Source organism: Daucus carota, chromosome 2, assembly GCF_001625215.2.
Source record: "Daucus carota subsp. sativus chromosome 2, DH1 v3.0, whole genome shotgun sequence".
In the NCBI taxonomy this organism is placed as follows: Eukaryota; Viridiplantae; Streptophyta; class Magnoliopsida; order Apiales; family Apiaceae; genus Daucus; species Daucus carota.
The window spans coordinates 38,440,122-38,459,246 of NC_030382.2; the positions used below are offsets into that span (position 1 = coordinate 38,440,122).

At 34.0% G+C, this 19,125-nt stretch overlaps 2 protein-coding genes across 3 annotated transcripts; one reads left to right on the forward strand and one right to left on the reverse strand.

Moving 5' to 3' along the window:
- The first annotated feature begins 510 nt into the window (after window positions 1-510).
- Window positions 511-8,306, forward strand: LOC108210270 (uncharacterized). Of its 2 annotated transcripts, XM_017381584.2 has the most exons (11): window positions 511-721; window positions 1,301-1,369; window positions 2,353-2,601; window positions 4,659-4,741; window positions 5,548-5,610; window positions 5,743-5,831; window positions 5,938-6,183; window positions 6,262-6,327; window positions 6,497-6,567; window positions 6,646-6,703; window positions 7,722-8,306. In XM_017381584.2, the coding sequence occupies exons 4-11, from the start codon at window positions 4,663-4,665 to the stop codon at window positions 8,097-8,099; spliced, it is 1,050 nt and encodes a 349-aa protein (XP_017237073.1). In that variant the 5' UTR covers window positions 511-721; window positions 1,301-1,369; window positions 2,353-2,601; window positions 4,659-4,662; the 3' UTR covers window positions 8,100-8,306. The 2 variants fall into 2 exon arrangements, with proteins under 2 accessions (XP_017237073.1, XP_017237071.1); XM_017381582.2 differs by having other exon boundaries at window positions 5,938-6,327.
- A 675-nt stretch (window positions 8,307-8,981) lies between these two features.
- LOC108206398 (transcription factor TGA9) lies at window positions 8,982-15,063 on the reverse strand. The gene is made up of 13 exons (XM_017376680.2): window positions 14,731-15,063; window positions 14,479-14,628; window positions 14,263-14,357; window positions 13,792-13,868; window positions 13,223-13,504; window positions 12,636-12,680; window positions 12,466-12,525; window positions 12,291-12,368; window positions 12,131-12,185; window positions 11,321-11,592; window positions 10,897-11,118; window positions 9,290-9,432; window positions 8,982-9,181 (listed from the first exon to the last, which is right to left on the reverse strand). Exons 2-13 carry the CDS (start codon window positions 14,601-14,603, stop codon window positions 9,094-9,096), a joined length of 1,542 nt encoding a protein of 513 aa, XP_017232169.1. The 5' UTR covers window positions 14,604-14,628; window positions 14,731-15,063; the 3' UTR covers window positions 8,982-9,093.
- Window positions 15,064-19,125: the final 4,062 nt, after the last annotated feature.

The following is a 19,125-nucleotide window of genomic DNA, read 5'->3' on the forward strand; positions in this document are numbered from 1 at the left end:
GAGAGATAGAGGGAGTATATTTTATTATATATATACAGGGCTTCCATTAAGACACTGTTGGACTTGCTCTTAGGTAAAGATATATGTGAGAGGGGTAAAATTTGGCAAGTAACGATATATGTGAGAGGGGTGAAATTTGGCTAATACCAAGACACTCTTAGGTAAAGATATATGTGAGAGGGGTAAAATTTGGCAAGTAACGATACACGTGAGAGGGGTGAAATTTGGTTCAATACCAAGACATTAATGTTCAAATGTCACTACATTATGAAGTGTGAGGTTATAAGAATAAAACGGTACATGTACGTGATACACCGTAATATTATGAAAAATATGTTATATATCTTTAAACTTGAAATTATGATAAAGAGGTGGGATACCAAAATAGTTCAATTATATCGCTATTATATCTGTTAAAAAGAGCATATATTAAATAATAATATTACTTGCCAGTAAAAGACTCTGTAAAAATTCTTATAATACGATTGACAATCACCTTGTGCAGAGAACAAGTGCAATAATTGGAAAATTCGAGCGGTCATTTTAGAAATAAATCAAAATCGCATAAAAAATATTGCCGAATCATCAAATCACTGATAAGCAGAAGTGATTTAGGCGACTTGGTCGATTTCGAGAAGCCTCTCGCGCACAAATGATCTGTGTGTCTACATGATGCTGTCCAGACATGAATTCAATTCTCAACGCAACTTTGTTCACTCAGGTTCTATTTCACCTTTTGAGCTATTATTTGGTAATATACACCTTTGATCTTAATAATATCGTAAGTAATCGAGTTATAGGTTAGTTTATTGCTAAATCGGGACTTAATTTGTTTAATTATGAGGGCATCTTGTTTTGATACAAAGTTTTTTTACTTTTCTTATGATTTTTTGAGCTATTATTTTGTATTATTCAGCTTTGATTGTAGTAATTGAGTTCTAGGTGTATTGGGTTCTTGCTAAATTCTTGCTTCAAGTGTTGCATATGATCTTTGTCGAGTACAGTAGAGAAGTGGAGTCTCTCCGCTCAAATGAGATAGATTGAGTTAGTTGTTTTGTTCTTTCTTGGATTCCATGGTGTTTTTTCTTGTTACTTATGTTAGTCTATTATGTATGTAGCAATGATTAATATTTATAAAATACAGCTCTATCATGATCTAGAAGATTCCAGTCTCATTTTTTACGAGTTTCTCATGAGAGTGATATCATACATAGCTGGAAAATTTGATATCTTTATTTTAAAATTGCTTTGTCATATTATTATTAATTTAAGGATTCATGTGCACGTGGAAATCTTGCAGTAAACAATGAAGAAAATGCTCCACAAATATCTAAAATCGAAGAAACCAAAGACTCATTGGCGGCCTCAGGTAAAAATGTATTCACATTACATAGCATGTTTAGTTCGTATGAAATAATAATGGTTCAAATGTTATGAGTGATATTTTAAAGGCTCAAGATTCTCTCTGTTCTACACTCATTGTAGTAGCTGAGCAAGCTGCACAAACAATGTAGTTCTATTCATTTTCTTTGCTCCACTTTTCTTATTATTAGTCGGAACATGCTCTTGGTGTTTACGAATTTTTCATATAAAAAATTGATATTACCTGGGTGGGAAATTGTAGTTTTCATGGCATGATTATCTTTTACAGGAGATCTATGATACTTGAAAGTGACTGCTTTAGTTTGTTTGATATGATTTTTAGGGATTAACCTCTCTCTCTTTCTCTCTCGCTTCTCTTTCCCTTCGCACTACCACATGGCATTGCTCTTTTTGAATCACTGCAGCCATCACTGGGCAGCATGTTCAATCCCATATAGTGTTGTTTGTCCCTAGAATCTCTAACAAGATTAATAACATGGGAACCAGGCATCTGTATCATACTGAAATAGAACTAACTGTTGCAAGAGAAAACTTTATAGCTAAACGAACTGAACGTCTTGAAGTGAAAAACTATAACGTGAACCAACTTATAAAACAAAAGGGAAAACATGATATTCGTCGACCGCACACTGATCATGAAAAATAGAAAATCTCTCTCCAGATACATCATTTTAAAAGATAATTAATCCTCTGGTATAATCAGGAAATGTATAAACGACTTACCTGAACCCTTAGGTTGCAAATTTTGGCTAGGTGAACTATATTTACATTTGAAACTTGTAAGGGCTTGTTTATCAACAGAATTAAGAACTTGTGTACGATTTAGTTGTTGCAGTTACATACCTTTTAGTCCTTTTTGTTTAAAAACGAATCTGATAGCCTTTCAATTTTACTTCATCCTTATTTTGCTCAAGAATTTAGAGCTTCCATTACATATTTTGGACTGATATATTTCACTGATCTTTCCAGAGAGATGGCAGATCAGCCCAAATCACTGTACAGCTGATTGTTGTAGAAACTCTAGAGGCATGCTTAACGTCAGGGATAATCCTACATTGCCTGCTGGAGGCGGTGGGTTGGACAAACACAATAAAGGGATGCGATCTTCTGGTGCAGCTAGTAACAGAAGTATTACTGTGAAGAAAATTGTCAAACAGGCTGTTCACGTGAATCTGAGTGCTGAGACGATGCTGCTCCTCCTCAAGCTTAATGTGTTAGGTAACTAAAAGAAATTGGTTTCAATGTCTCAAAAGCTTCCCTTGTAGTCAATCTTTCGGAATGGGTATGAGCCTATGAGGTACATCACCCCTCATGTCGGGTTCACACACCCATTAGATGGAAATTATTTATCCTGAAAATTCATTCTCAAACGAAAAGTATCTTAGAAACTCAGGAGTAATGTTTCATTCAGTGGTTTTAATTTTTTATAAACTTCAGCATTTATTAGTGAATACAATTGTTATCCCACAAGCATGTGGAATTTAAAAATGCAGGTTACAGATATGTAACGCTTATTTGGTAGGCCCCAGTTAAATAATACATTCTAGTTTGGGTTCTGCTTCGTATAACTCGCCTCCCGTTGCCGTCTTCACACATAAAAACCCTGTTAGGGCTTATAATTGGGGAATATCCTATAAAGGACTAATTGTAGAAGAGAAAAGCCAAAGTAGTGCGTGTATAGACCTTTAGTGGTCAGATCTCGATTACCTGCTTTTGAATTGTATCTGCTATCTGGTATGTTGTTGATTATTCCTCTAAACTATAATCTGGATATTTACTCGCTTCTTCTATTCTGATGTCCACTCTCGACACAATTGATCCTGAATATATTGTATGTTAGTCATGTCAGTATATGAACAGATTACCAATTATATTCTCGATGTCAGTTGTTGGACCAGATTATTTGTTTATAGTTTAATTCGAGACATAATTGGGGCCTCGAGATCTGATATATTTTTTTTGTATATTTGGTTATGTGATAGTTGTTGGTCTGGTGCAAATTACCTTGCTAGATCTGTATTCTCTGATATTAGAAATTTTTAGTTTCATGTATTCTGTCACGGTCATGAATAGAAACCCAATTTATAAGGAAACTATATACATTTTTTCACTCGTGGTATTATATCCAGTGGTTATTATCTATTTATTTTTTAACAGTTGTTATTTTTTTTGATGATTGGAATGTTATTTTGCGGATATTACTTCACAAAATGAGTCATATTTGAAGCACTAAGTAATGACCGACGGCAAATCTAGTTCTGCCATTATTTACTTACTCCAGAATTGTGCTTTATTTCGATCTTTGTGTATAAAGTTTGATGTTAGTTGACATGATATATATGACGAACATGCCTTTGTTTGGTTCTGAAAAACTATCCTTCTAAATTAGAACTTAACAAATATCTGAAAATTTTAGCTTTGGGATTGTGGCTGCTTTTTCTTGTTATTAAGATCATTTTATGTATGTACGTTAAGAGAAAGCAGGTGTATAAAGAACTTTATCTGCTTTGTTTTGTTTGAGAAATGATTACATCCCTTTCCTCTATGCTTATGTGTTTGCTGTAATTTTTCTTTTGGGGTAGTGATTGTTACTAGGACTGTGGGCTGCCCCTTAGATATGATTCTTGTATTAAGTTAACTTTTGGTTTGCATGGTAGACCTTTTGAGCTCATCTATTTTTTATTTTCAGATAAAATTTCATTTATATATATATATATTTTTTTTGTAAGGAAATTTCGTTTATAATTCAGATACTCAATACTCAATATTACTTGCTTATTGGTAGAATGATGATGCTAAATTATTCTTGAAGTGTAAAGCTATAATATTTAATGATTTGCCTACGATTTTGAATAGTTAAAAGGTTTGTGTAAGCAGGACTGTACTATAAATGGTTAGGGTCAGAGTGGGTTTGACAATGTGTGCTTTGAGTTGCTGAATTTGAGAGATCTAGGTTATGTAATTAAGTTATGTCCAGATAGCACAAATTCATGTCTCATAGTGCTTGTCTAACTTTTACTGCACCTTTAGGTCTGTTAATTTTTCTGCGGGTTGTCACTGTTTTTGACATGCATCTCCTTATCAGTACAATACTCCTGAGCGGCCAAACTAAAATTGGAAACTTAACCAATCTGCTACATATATTATTAGCCATAATAGCACCGCAGTTTGCTTTATTTTAATAGATTATACTGGTTAGCTTTTGATGTCTAGTGTTGGCTCCTCTTATTTGATTGAGTTTCATGTGCGCATTCTTAGAATTTTAATCTGAACAGATCTATGGCATCTTCAAGGAAGACTTCTGGTACTCCAAAAACCTGTTCTATCCCAGTGTTGGACTCCTCTTCTGATTTTTCAGGTATAATGACTGACGATTTGTTAATGTTTACTAACAAATTTAGCATCATTTTTCAGTTATACTTTATGTTCGCTGAAGTCAACTTTTTGGTGGGTTTTCATCGGTTATATCTGGTTAAACTCCTTGTAAAGGCTCTTTCCCGTTCCATCACTTCGTCCCTACTTTAGATAAGACTATACTATTCATCTCATGTTTAGACCGAGATATCTATTACCGATGTTGCACTGTTATCCTGAAGTTACTTACATTATTATTATTTTTTTTGTATGATTATACTATTAGACATTATTATTAGAATTAAAAAAAGACTACATAATAACATGTGGTGATGATCCTCGAACCCTTTGTATTTTTGAATTAATCATATCAGTGTCTTATGTTGATATGTTGTTGATGAGATTCGAATCTTTAGACCATTGGTACTAGTTTAGATATCGGAATAAAGAACTTTGTTTTAGTACCATATCATGGTACTCGTCTATTTAGTTTGAAATATTTAATTGTTGTTATTCTCTTATAGTTAATGTGTTAATTAACCAACCAAACGAAAAACTACTAAGACATACCCCTGTTCGCTTATAATAGTATAGCATGGATAAATAGGAAGTATCAATATGTTACTTTATTATTATGGTTGTACTTCTTTTTTGTTAGTAGTAGTAATTTTTGTAATCGGCAGTTATCTTATTATTTTAATATTTATGGAGTTGGGATAGAATTAAACATGTAGAAGGAAAGGAAGATGGTAATATAGTTTTAGAAGAACTTGAAAGCATACTAACATCAGGTGTAATGCAAAATTTTAGGTGAGTTGGATGAGGATCGTGAGGAATTATTATTTGCTGCAGAGTTTGCTCAGAACGCCAGCTGTATGCATCTGCCCCGTGGCTTATTTTCATTTTTGTTCTTTAACTTATCAGACGATATGATCATATTGTATTTTTTCTGAATAAGTCCTACACTACCAAGAATGGTGACGCTTTTTCTTTTCTTTTTTGCAGACCGCGCTTGTTCTGACTCGTTTTGGAAGAAACTGGAATGTTATTTTGCGCCTGTTACTTCACAAAATGAGTCATATTTGAAGCACCAGGTAACGACGGAGGTCAAATATAGTTCTGCCGTATTAAACTTGTGCTTAGGAGTTCATGAAGAATAGATATGTTATTTAAAACTGTTTCATGTCTTATATTCAACAGCTGGATTTAGCTGATGCAATCGGTGGGAGTTTATACCAGATCGCTGAAGGTGAAGATTATAAAGCTCCTACTTTGTTGCAAAGACTCATCTCTGCTATAATTGACAACGATGAAAGCGAAGGGATGAGCCAGAATGGAGACAAGATGGAATCTCCCATTCCTTCTCCCGATTGCAACAGTCATATGCTGTCTGTGGAGGACAATATACGAGTGCAGCTGCAGAGCATTGATTTGTGTCCTAAAATGGTTATGTACCTCTGTTGTTATTTGGTGATGTACATATCAACTCTACTGACTAATCTAATTCTTCTCTTACTATTGCAGCATCCAGAGGGAGAGGATGCAATTGATAAAGATATTCGTGAACTTGAAGAGAAATTAGTTCAGCAGGTTTCTTTCTTTTTATAAACCCTTAGCGAGAATAACTAATAAGTTCATTTGTGTCCTCTTGGTGCTATATCAGATTATGTATGCACCTTGATATTCTTTTTTCTTGATTATTTAGTCTATTGTCTGCATTTTTCCTCTTCCCAGTTTCTTAAACATTTACAATATACAGGCACAGAAGAAGAAACAATACATTGCAAAAATTTATGAATCTATTCAACATGGAAAGGATGCGGAGAAAAGGTATCGTTGCATTCAACCTTAGTTTGATTATGCTCTTATGGCCTCTTTTACAGATAAGACAATTAGGTCTGTCTGCAGGAATCTGGAACAGGCCGCTATGAGTAAATTGATCGAAATGGCCTACAAAAGACAAAGGGTAATAGTATCTTTTCCATCTGTTTATTTATTTTCTTTTTACTTATTGCTATTGGTAACCCAACCAATATTGAATTTTAGGAATCTTGGCACTATATACCAAGAAGCAAATCCTGTGTCTTTCTATTTAAACTGTACATTCTATGGTTTATAGAAATTCCAGTAATTGCTATAGATGCATACACTACACATGCACTGATAATGTATCAAAAAGATGTGCAAGCATTGGATGGTCTCTGCCCATGTGCAGGAGGGTCATAGTCATGTTATACTATTTGACTCTTAGAAGTTGATAGAGAAAAGATCAGCAGGTTGAAAGAAATGGAACAATATATACACGTCATTGTACTTACTAAAACTATGTTCTTGTGTTAATAAATTTGGATGGTGAAAGTCCTGAGAGTTACGGCCTTTGACTTTATATCGAAGCCATGCTTAATATTTTCTTTCAATTTTCTGCCTCTTTTTTTAAATGGCTATGGCAACGACCTGCTATATCACAGTTGGATGCAGTGAAACCCTATAAGCAAGATCTAAAATCGGTTTCATTCTGCTATTTATCATGATAGTTTCAGAAGTATGAAATTTTGTAGACACTAATGATTTTCTATGAGCCAGTCTATATTCTGAGAGCTTTAAATATTAAACATATGTACTATCATGTTGTGGTAGACTGTGTTTTGACTGGCACTCATATTCCATGGGTTTTCTTGTTACACTTGATTAACAGAGTAAACTATACTATTAGTAACAATGAAAACATTATCTTAACCTTAATAAGAATTATACATCACCCCTTGAACTTCTAGAACATTTGGACTTATTAAACGGTTACCTATTTTCCACTTCATAGCATATAATATAATCAATCGTAGTTAGTTAGTTTTGTTATGTTGTGTGGATGGGAGAAATCATTACTCTGGATGGGAATAAATATTATTAACTTACGCTTTAAATCTATGATTACGAAGTCGTCCTTCCCTCCCCCTTCCTCACCTCTATCTCCTCTCTAATCTTAGGTTTCTCATGGGAGTCATTCCTCGAAGAGAGTGGTCCGCAGGGTCAATAAGCAAGCTGCTTTGCCTTTTGCTGAACGTACTCTCGCCAAATGCCTAGAGTTTGAAGAAACTGGGAGGAACTGCTTTAGAAGAGCTGCTTCTAGTTCATCAGTGACTATTGGGAGCGATGTTGCAAGGGGAAATGAGGAGCTGCACAATGTAGGAAAGAATCCTGTGAACCCTTCAACAAAACAACCAACTGAATCTGTTTCATTTGAGCGCAGAGACTCTGCTTCTCTAATGGACTTGGACGAAGGTGGTATGCAAGACCACGACTGGGAAGGTCTTGCCGTACCAATGGATAACCTCTCAGATGTCCATTTTGATTTCTGGTTTTAAAACACCAAATAGCAAACTGTCTAGTTTAAGGTTATACGCTTAATCTTTGTTTACATTTACAGCATGACCTGCTCCATTACATGTTGGAAGAGCATGAGGTTGTTTTGTTTTCATATCTTGTTACTAGTATTTCCGGGTATGTTCATTTTGGACGAAGTTAATTTTGTCCTAAATTCTATGATTTTGCCAGAAGTATGATTTCTTTAATCTTTTGGTCGGCTTAAATGATGCAATGTTATAATTGTTGGATGCTATTCATTCTGTTCTAAATAAATTGTTCTTTACAAATTGTTAGATGCGAGAGTGGGGATATATTTTAATACCATGAATAAGAGCTTGCTCACTTGAAGCAACCCCCATGTACTTGCTCCAAATTGAAAATTTTAAACTGTTTTATTATTATTATTATTATTTTTTTTCATCTATTACTGTGACAAATTACTCATTCTCTTTGCTTGGAGGTTCTGTTAATTAACACCTTTAGACTGTAGGTAGATTTCCCGATTGATGAGACCCTTGTCCTGTTGCAGTATATAAATCATATAGAACTTGTATATCTAAAAACTTAAGCTTAATTGGCTAATTTCTTGATGTTTTGGTTCTGTCTAATACTAATTTATTATGCAGAATGCAAATAAGTAATAATGGTCAGCTGTGCTTTCACTTTCACAATCATCCGAGTCAAATCAAATAGTTCAGATCAAATTTGAAATCATGGTCTACTTGAAATTAACCTCCTATTCCACATAAAATTGATTATCATTGAATTTGGTCAAATTTTTTTTATGGAGTCAAATTTGATTTTAAAAACAAGTATACTCAAATGATTTTAAAACTGAAAAAATCGGAAATCGAAACTAATCCAGTAAAATCACCACAAGATTATAACCAACTTATCTAAGATAATATCCATTGATCATAGTGCTGGTAATTCCCATTTACATCATAAGCTTCTAAATAATTTGATGATACAATTTTAGCCAACAATTGTCCATCAAAAACTACCATATTGATTCTGAGATGATTGCATCATATGCATGTCAGTGATCGGTTGGCAAGAATTTTCTTCACTCATCATGCTCCTGATAACAATATGACAGTAACATATAGTCAGTGACAGCAACCGGGACGACAATGAGATAAACTCGATACGATTAAAATAAACTAAATTCGAAGTAATTTTTACTCACTCTCGTGGCCGCGAAGCCCAGAGGGAACTCAGAGCTCGTAATCTGGCATAGTATTCTCCGATGATCAGAAAGCATCTTGCTGCTTGACGAACAGTGAGTATCCGCCGCAGTTGGTGAAGTGTCTGTTGCCTCAGATTGTCAGCCTGCAATGTCGAAATCAAAAGCCAACTAATAATAAACAAAATATATTCAATTCAAGAGGAAACAGAATTGGAGTATAAAGAAGTCATGATGTTCAACTAGAGCACAGGCACTGTCAATGCGCATGCTAACGTTACATATTAAATGTGTGTTGAAACTATTGAAATTGTCTTTTCTACGAGATTTGTACTAATATAATCACCGAATCAATAATAATTTGACGCAACTACATGAATTAGCAGTATAATATTGTGTCTGATAGCTCTGGCAGAGTGGTTTGTGTTTCACTATCAGCACACCGTTGAGAATTAATACACAGGAGAATCCAAAACCCACATTATCTTTCATTAGATTAAGCGGAGTATAATGTTACTAAAATATCATGCGATTGAACTCAAACATATTTGAAATTATCCGAAGAGTAAACTACTATAATGCAAAGTTGAGAGGTACAGCATACTAGATCCTTCTAATGTTGATATGTGCAATGATTTCTGTTAAGCATAGTCGTTTCAATAGAAAAAGGTATCGTTGATGATGTTCCCTAATCAGTAGATACATTTCACTAGAGGGAAGAAGTCATCTGAAATTCTGTTAAAAAAAATGATGCAAGTAGAAGACTGCAGGAAAAGTCTGACAAGAACTATTGCAGATACATCAAAATTTTATTTAATTTTTAGCATTGTTCTAAGGATTTGGCACGTTTGTATTTCTTTTTGAGTTGGTTTGTATATCGACATAGGTAGAGAAAAATTATTATCCTAATTCTAGATGTAACAGCTAAAATGTGAGATTAGGAGAACTGGAAAAGAAAGCACCATTGTGATTCATGCAACTTTATAGAATCTATATGTCATCTTACTTTTCTGCACCTTTATATAATGGCATACCTGTGTGGTATGTATTATTTTCCTTTTAATGAAGATGAAGTAATAAACATTATCTTGGCTACTTATAAAAATATGATAGCACTTACTGTATTTCTTTTCTTTTCTTTTTTTCTTTATCCCACAACACACCTTATGAACATATGCCAAAAGTAAAGATGTAGTGAAAGTAAAGATGTAGTATGAGACATCAAAACGGACAAGATTTTTATCCTTATACTTTTCCTTTTGATCTAAGTCTATATTTTATTTAGGCATATACGGAATTTGGCAGTAGGATGCTAGGATAGCTTAACAGTATAGAAGCGATAGAAAGCTCCCTTAACACAGCAGTGACACTATGTGTAAAGCTAAGCTTCCTTTATGTAAAGAATATGCGGTTCATCTAAATACTAAAGGCATAAAGCATAAAACTCCAAGAAGTTGCTGTATTATTGATTAGAAGGAAAAGATTTATCATGACACCTGCCTAGCCTATTAAAAGGTTTTGCCTAATACTCGCAACTTACACTTGACTAGTTTTATGTCAGCAGTATATATGCGAAGAGGATTTATATCTGAATAGAAAAATGAGTATACCTGACGCACAAAACCTTCAAGGTTAGTTAGCTTGCCAAGAGCTACAGCCATATGATGCATTCCATCATTTATTGATCCATTTGCTATTGTATCAATAAGGGATTGTTGTAACTGTTCTAGACCTTGGGACAGAGCTTCCTCTGCCTGCTGCGAGGAATGTTGGAGACTGTATATTCCCACGAGTTGCTGCTCAGTTAATGGATCCATTTGCGCTATCAATGTCTGAACAAAAACAATTTATAATCACTTAGTATTTGAGAATATATATATTCATGTTTAGAGAATGTAGCTTAGGCAGCGCAACTACAATGTTGTATAATTGTCATGGAAGATGAGAGATGGACCGGAAGTGATATTATAATATCGCCATGCTGAAAACTAATTGAAAACCTGACAATGTTACAGATTACTTTAAAAGCCTAACCTTGATTAGTTCGGAGGGACGAAAACCTCCCATCCACAAGAAGCAACGCTCAGCTGGAGTAGTCCACAATCCAGTAATAAGGTGGAAGACATCTGATTTTGCTGCCACTCCTTTTAGACGGAAAATTTCATCATAATGTGCAATATGTCCATCTACTATTACTCGAAGATCACCATCTGATAAATGTGCCTGCAATCCAGTTCGGAGTTCTGCCATATGTCTGTGATCATCATCCAACCATCGTGCATATTCCATATCAAACAATGCAGCACCTTGAGAAGATAATTAAGAGTGTTTAAATTGGTTAGTACCTATGACAGCCTCCTCTTCTTTTTATGTGTTAAATAATATTTTGTTATTAAAGTAAATTACCAGACTCGATAACTTCTTTTATCTGCTTTGTGTGCAAGGAAACACTTATGTTGCACATATTTTATTTGTACTACATGTAGACTAATTATATGATCATGTTTGTTTGTGTAACTTAAACGATTAGTATTAATATAAACGGTTTCTGTAACTTTCTATAACTTGTGTGCGTGTGTGTGTGTGTGTGTGAAGAAAAGGGGGGAACAAAAAGCATGATCGGCAAATAGCTTGAATTGGATAGGTAGACTTTGCAAAAAAATTTAAAGTATGTTTTTTGAGAAAACATTTGTAGAAGAAAGGGCCTCCACAGTTTTTAAGTGAAATAAAGAAAAAGTTGTGAATATGGCAACCTTACCTTTCCATTCACATAGTTGCTCTTTAAGAAACATAAAAAGTGACATTTGTGGTAATCCCACTATCCAGGTATAGTAATTAACTCACCTGGGCTCATGCTTGATCCAGCATTGCCACCACTACCACCTCCCAGAAACAAACCCTGTTGACCAAAACTATAAATAACATTATTATATATTTTAAAATTTTATAAGAAATTATCCTTTGAAATAAAATTGTACTGATTTATAATGATGACATTATAGACCTGAGATCGAGCTCTTTGAAGGTCTTGCTCCAGCTGTGATAACCTTATCCTACTGGTTTCCAGCTGTTGCACATATGCCTGCGCAAATAGATCACATTTCTGGGCTCAAGATTGAAATTCTAAGGAGCATAAAAAACACGAAAATAACAAGAAGCAAATTTAGCAGACATGTTACCTTTTTTCTGAGTCTGCTTTTTCTTGCTGCTTCTCTGTTTTGAGCTAATCGTCTTAGCGTCTGAAAACATATACATCAGCAGATTAAGCTTTATAGCGATGAATCTTATAATAAAACTTCAAAGTTCTTGTAAGACCAAAAGAGGGTGAAAATTTTCAGATTTGATCAACCTTAGGATCAAGCACTCTATCTGAGGTTGCACCTGGTCCTCTTCTCTGCAAAATTCATGAAACAACAAAATGGTAAGAGCTGATATTTATTCTATATTCGGAGTCAGTTTATGTACATAATATGATCAAACAGAGCTCACACACTGTACAAGAATATCTGGCATTTTTTATGCTGATATGAGAAACAGTTTCTATATTGGCTAGCCATATGTTTCAGTTCCATGCAAGTAGTTATCTTTCTTTTCAAGATAATTTAAAGCTTATGAAAGCTTAGAAAATATAAGAAGCATACATCTACAAACTGTATCTACAGTTTTGGAATCAGTAAAGGAAGTCATTATAATATTAGTAAGTTATAGAATTATGGTGAATTCTCTCTCCTATAGCCCATAACTTGTCAGGCAACATCATATCAGAAAATCCCTAACACATCAGAGAATCTTTCCTTGATGATTCTTAGAAGGTTTTGTTGTGATTTCACCTTACATCTAAAAAGACAGATATAAAAATAGAGAGCTAGAACAAAAGATACCTCCGTTTTCCTACATTCTTGGGAAAAAGTAAGAGATATGGGAAAAATTTACCACCTTTTCAAGAATGGTATTTGAAGATGGTTGAGTTTGCGAAGGTCCCGATGATGATCTTGGACTATCACCTGCCATCTCTACAGCCTGTAGCTGCTGCTGCTGGTGGTTGTGGTGATTTTCTTGTGGGAACTGAAGATGGTTATGGTCAAAAGCCTGTTGATGATCACAAGATAGTTTTGTACTAACTGGAGATTCTGGTTCCAAATGGCCCCCAGCTTTACTTGAAAGTGTATTAACTGCTAATCCTGAATCAGTACTCTCTCCTCCTGACCTTGAACTCCCCTATATATAAAACAAACAAACAACCCATGAATAAAATGATTCCAAAAGGGTACCTGCACTAAATCCACAAAAGTACCCTTTCCTATCAAAGAAAAATGAATATAAATCTCAAAACCACAACACAAACAAAGAGGATACAGAAGAGAGAGTATTCTGAGAAGTACTTATATTGTGGTCCTTGTAAGATTTTGGAGTTCAAAGTTGTTTACATGAAGAGAGGAAAAAAGGCCACACACAAGTTAAAAATATAAAGGTCAAAGATAGGAGTAATGGAGATTTTAAACTACCCCAGGAGTTTGTTGAAGTTTCATAGGCCAAGAAGGAAACATTTCCAATGTTGCTGCAGGTTTAGCTGTATAAAAAGCTGCAGAAAATCACAAAAGCCCACAAAAAATCTCTAAGAATCAGCAAGAATTAAATAGAATCTTAAGAAAACTCAAGTAAAAAATATAGGCATCTCCCAAAGGCAAGTAACCTTATCACTCCAACCCACCTTTTTTCACTTTTTCTTGTTCTGCAGTTATGGAGTTAGTAAACATGCAAAGTAGACAAGTTTCCTTATTTGAAACCTTACACCATTCAACTCCTTTGCTCAAGAATGATTACTATGTTAAAATGGCAAAGCCCCATCTTGGCCTTTATTACAGAGACACATTCAAACTTGTATCTCTATAGTTTTAGGAGTCAGTTATACTTGGCAGACGTCAGAGAAATAAAAGAAAAAAGGAGGGAAAACTAAAGTAAAGAAAGAGCCATACATAATTTAGAATCATCATGATTAAGCTTTAAGTTTTGTAGCACAATAGCTTCTTCAAGCTCTCCAAAATCAAAAGCAGATCCTTCTTGATGATTGCTAAAGATAAATTATATTCAAAACCCATGTCAGAAATCTATCACCACACATTTGACAATGAAAAAAATTAAAAAATATTTCAAGAAACTAAAGAAATGAACAAGAATATGAAGAACAATACATGAAGTTTGTATTCAGAGGAGGAAGGCCATGGGGAACTGCATATGGGATGTGGTGGTGGTAATGATGAATGTTTGAAGCTCCTGAGTTTGACAAACCAGTATCTCCAACTCTATGACTCCCCATGCAAACAACTCTATTTCAGACCATTCTATCACAGCAAAAAGACAAGGACCTTAAAACCCACATGTATATATAGGAAAATCAAACAAGTGGAAGTTTCTTGGGAGAAACAAGGGGAAAAAATAGTTACCTGCTGGAATTTCTTTTAGGTAAGCTTCAGTTTTCTGGCAAAGACTCAAGAAAGATAAAAAACTTCCTTACCAAAGCATCTCTCTCTCTCTCTCTCTCGCTGTGTGTTTGTGTGTGAAGCCACAGAAAGATGGTAAAGTCTATTTCTCAAGCACCTATCTTTCTTTTGAGGTTGCAACTTTTGATCTCTCTGGAGGGTCTCTTTCTTTCTATTGCTCTTCTTCCCTGTGAAGAAACTATATATTATTATTATTGTTTTTTTTTTTTGAGGGGTTGCTTTAGTTATCCCCTAGTGTACTGAAAAGCAATTATGAGATTTTAAAACTCATCCCATGGTCAGAAGATCTTGTCCTGGCAACAAAAGTTCCCTCAGTCCTTCTGGCCTTTGTGGGGTTTGCAGACAAAACTTGTAAGTATATAATAATGTAAAACAAATGTAAAATATTTGCATGGAAGGTGAACAAGTACTATTTAATCAATTAGGCTGGGCCTTTTGCAGGAACCCACTGGAACTACTGACTCCTCTTCCACTCTCCCTTCCCATCTCCAAACACCTAGTTTGTCTTTGTATTGGCCCTTTTCCACAGCTCAAGTGAAGTTTACAAGATGTTTTAAAAATTTAACTTCATGCATGTGAATGCTATATACACATTTCATATTCTTTAACCATCCAGTAACAACTACTAACAAGTGGGACAACATTTTTCCACCCAAAGTCCAACAGAATGATTTTGAGGGTAAAAACCTGAGAAGAGTTATGTACTCTTGCTCTTTTGTTACAATGGCTTGCATAGTGTAAGAAATTGGAATATCTGGAAATGATACTTATTTTGACCAAACTTTGATCGTAAATAAAAATCTATTTCTAATAATATTTGAGAACTGAAAAAATACATATCAAAATAAATCAATTGAATACGCTTTCTAACAGTATAATTTTTAAAATTTGCTAAACTATATAATACTTAAATTGTGGGTTATTTTAAAATTAAAGACTAGTATTTTAAGACGGGGAGTAAATATTTGGATTTAGAAATTATATTATATTATATTGTAAATGGACCATATTTAGATACAAGAAACAGATATGAAGAAGCAGCCTGTGCTAGCCACTCTGAACTTTCATACAGTATAAGATAACTAACAAAGATTTTAATAAACTCCTATAACCAAAACACACATACATAATTATATCTAATCCAAGGATTAGAGGTGGATTAGTTTGGTATTATCCTCTTTGTTGATGGGTCAACATCCATTTTCTGTCATTTGCTCAAAGCCATGCATGCCTCATGAAGATTCCTTTCCATTAACAGAAACTCAGCCTCTCTGTACAACTCCACAGTCTAGTGGATTTAGCTGCAATTATACCCTCATTAGGTAAAGCTTATCTCCAAATCACCTCCCAATAAACTGCCCCTATAATTCATTAACCGAAAGGTATATACAGATTTTAAATCCATATTGATAATTAACCATAATTAAATATTTTAAACTAATAGATTGAATTAGAGAGTGGTGGGCTAAAAGTGGTGGTTGCTTCTAAGTGCATATTAGGGAGAGGGTAATGGACTAATCACTAATGGGACCAAAACTATATAATGTTCTCTAGTAATATGCCTCTGTACTAATGATTGGCCATGAAAAGTTTTCATGGTTTAGATACATGCATAAGTATTTGATTGCTTTAGTTATTTTTTATTTAACCACATGGGAAAATTTATCACAATGTAATTTAAGAAGCACAGGAGGATCTATGGATCTTTGTTTCCTCTCAAAATCTAATACTATATATTTTGCCTCATCTTTGTCTAAAGTTGATTGATCTAATTAATATTGTTTGTGACTTTGAAAGCTGTAGATCAGTTTTAGTCATTGTTTGTCACTTAAGATTACAACCCAGATATAACATATGATTATACATGTGTGTTATAAAATACAATTCACAATGATGTGGCTTGCATATAATCTTAAGATTTGGTTCAAAACAGAGCAATCTAGGTAAGATTTCTTTTGAATTGTTTTTACAGAAGAATATAGAACCTCAAACCAGTGTGATTCTGTACACTTCTGTTTCTAAGTTATAGTAGTAATTAATTATGAAAGAGACATTAGCATAGCTAAGGTGTTATTCTACTGTTGGATCGAATACAGATATAACTTAGGGAGGCAATATTAGACACGATTCTAGAAGTGACATGATCAACCGAAATGACCCTTTATTAGAGATTCGTTCATTTACCCTTATGTATTCAATTTCATTTATTTTAAGTCATATTAGATTGACTAGAAATCGACCTGTTTTCAAACATGAACATCATCCGAACCTGAAAGGGTCACCCCCTAGTGCCACTTTCTGAATATTAACCACAATTTCAATTATATGATAAAGAGTTCGATATGTTATAAACTCTGGAACATTATGTAGAGGCTGAAACTGACCTCCCATCATGATTATTCATGATTGTTGAAAATTTGAGAACTGTAATCATATCTGTACTGTTTGTAAAGTACTCAGGTCCTTTTTCTGGTCATCACCAATTCAGCATGTAGTCTAACAATGTAGTACTCTGGTAAGATGATACTGATATTTTTACTTTTCAGCCTTCTCAAATCAAATATCTCATACTAATTTTAATATTTAGTGACAGAAAAGTTGCCAATAAACTCAGTTCCCACTATTGATTAGTTTATACTTGCTATAACATAAACTAATTATCTCCAGGCAGTGTTCATGCATACAGATGTATTTATTCTTTGATTAGGTGGTAATATTTAAAACACTCTAAATCTTAGCCCTCTTGTCCTCATGCATCTTAACCAGGAGACATAATAATAATCAGCACTAATTTAATCATAATTTTCTTTTGGAATGTTCACATCTGTATAAAGAATGTAAGCTCAGCCAAGGCTTGCAGAGTCTAGGATGCTGCATTAATGCTATATTAATCCATTTCTTATCATGATTCAAGAATCAAGATAAAGGTCATCTTAACATCAACAGCCTTTAGGCATTGCATGAACAAAGAAGAAGACAAAGCCAGCTGCTTTGGTCTTGTAATGTCCTTTGTCAATATTTTGTGGCTTTTATCTCCAATATCTACTTGATACTTTAATTACATATTTAAAAGAGAGAAACGAAATTAGATACACCCACTAAACTTTTTTGGGTATTTTAATACAACTTTGTTGTTTTGCCTGTGAATGAGTGTTTTAATCACCACTTAATACTTAATCCCCTATATTATTATAACAGTAATGATATGTATGTAAGCTTGACTCCAATATATATAATACGAGGTTCAGGTCCAGGGATGGGCTAAACCCGCATATCATTTATAGGCTGTTGGATGAATATCCAGCGACCCAGATTATAACAACTTTTTTTATATGTCCATCGCTTTTTAACCGCTGGACGCCTCGTCCTACGGTTAAAAAGCTTTAGATATATTAAATTTATGTTATAATTTGTTCTGTTTGAATATTCATCCAACGTCATCCAACCGCCCGTAAATGATATATGGGTTAAGAGCGTTCCTGGCAGTCAACTGCCAAGAACTTGCACCCATTTAATACACATATAATTGATAAAGTTGATGGTAAAGGCCAAAGGGTCTGTAATCTTCCCATTTTAAATATTTTTAAGTTTAGATTTCATTTTAACAACTCTGATAGCCTTTTCACAAGGCACAACTTTTGTTCTGGCTGCAATTCATTTTTTGACATAGCTGCTTTTCTAAACATGCCCCAAATTTCTTTCTTTTTTTAAAAGATTTTTTTATTTTAGTATAAACTCAAACTATCATCCCTAACATCCCTAAATTATTAGGGATTCGAGTTGCATAAATTTATTCAATTAAACGAATATATATGAAACGAGATGATTCAGAAGAGGATCATATGGGCCAGTCATATCCTGCAAGCAGCTACTGATCAAATATGGGTACTATATGATTAACCAGAAAGCCATAAAGAACAAGAACAACACAATTATAATGATCGTCGACACAAGAAGCAACTGAGAAAAAAATATTTGCCTCACATTGTAGCCAGTAGCGGATCCAGCTCCGAAATTAAGGAGGGTTGTATATAATATTTTGTAATGATTAATTGGAATAAACAAATGGAAAAAATAATATTCATATTATATAATTCTTTACCGTTCATTTATACTATATACTATACTATAATAAGCCAACATGGATATAATTTGTCGTCGTACAAAATTTTGGTTTGGTCATGTTGGTTTGGTGATTCATTTTATAACTAAAAGTCTGATACACTTACAGGGGTGTATTGGATTGGGAATTTAAAGCATTTTTTTGCATTCATGAAATCCGAGTGTATTCGATTGAGATTGTTTGAAATCCATTAAAATTTTGAGGTATTCAATTGG

Excerpts from the sequence above, each read along its gene's own strand:
- LOC108210270 (XM_017381582.2), top strand. The coding sequence starts at position 4,663 with ATGGCATCTTCAAGGAAGACTTCTGGTACTCCAAAAACCTGTTCTATC. Across the intron at positions 6,328-6,496 it reads AAGAGAAATTAGTTCAGCAG|GCACAGAAGAAGAAACAATA; the intron begins GTTTCTTTCTTT and ends TACAATATACAG. Across the intron at positions 6,704-7,721 it reads TGGCCTACAAAAGACAAAGG|GTTTCTCATGGGAGTCATTC; the intron begins GTAATAGTATCT and ends CTCTAATCTTAG.
- LOC108206398 (XM_017376680.2), bottom strand. The coding sequence starts at position 14,603 with ATGGGGAGTCATAGAGTTGGAGATACTGGTTTGTCAAACTCAGGAGCT. Across the intron at positions 12,681-13,222 it reads CAAATACCATTCTTGAAAAG|AGAAGAGGACCAGGTGCAAC; the intron begins GTGGTAAATTTT and ends TGAATTTTGCAG. Across the intron at positions 12,369-12,465 it reads AAAGCAGACTCAGAAAAAAG|GCATATGTGCAACAGCTGGA; the intron begins GTAACATGTCTG and ends CTATTTGCGCAG.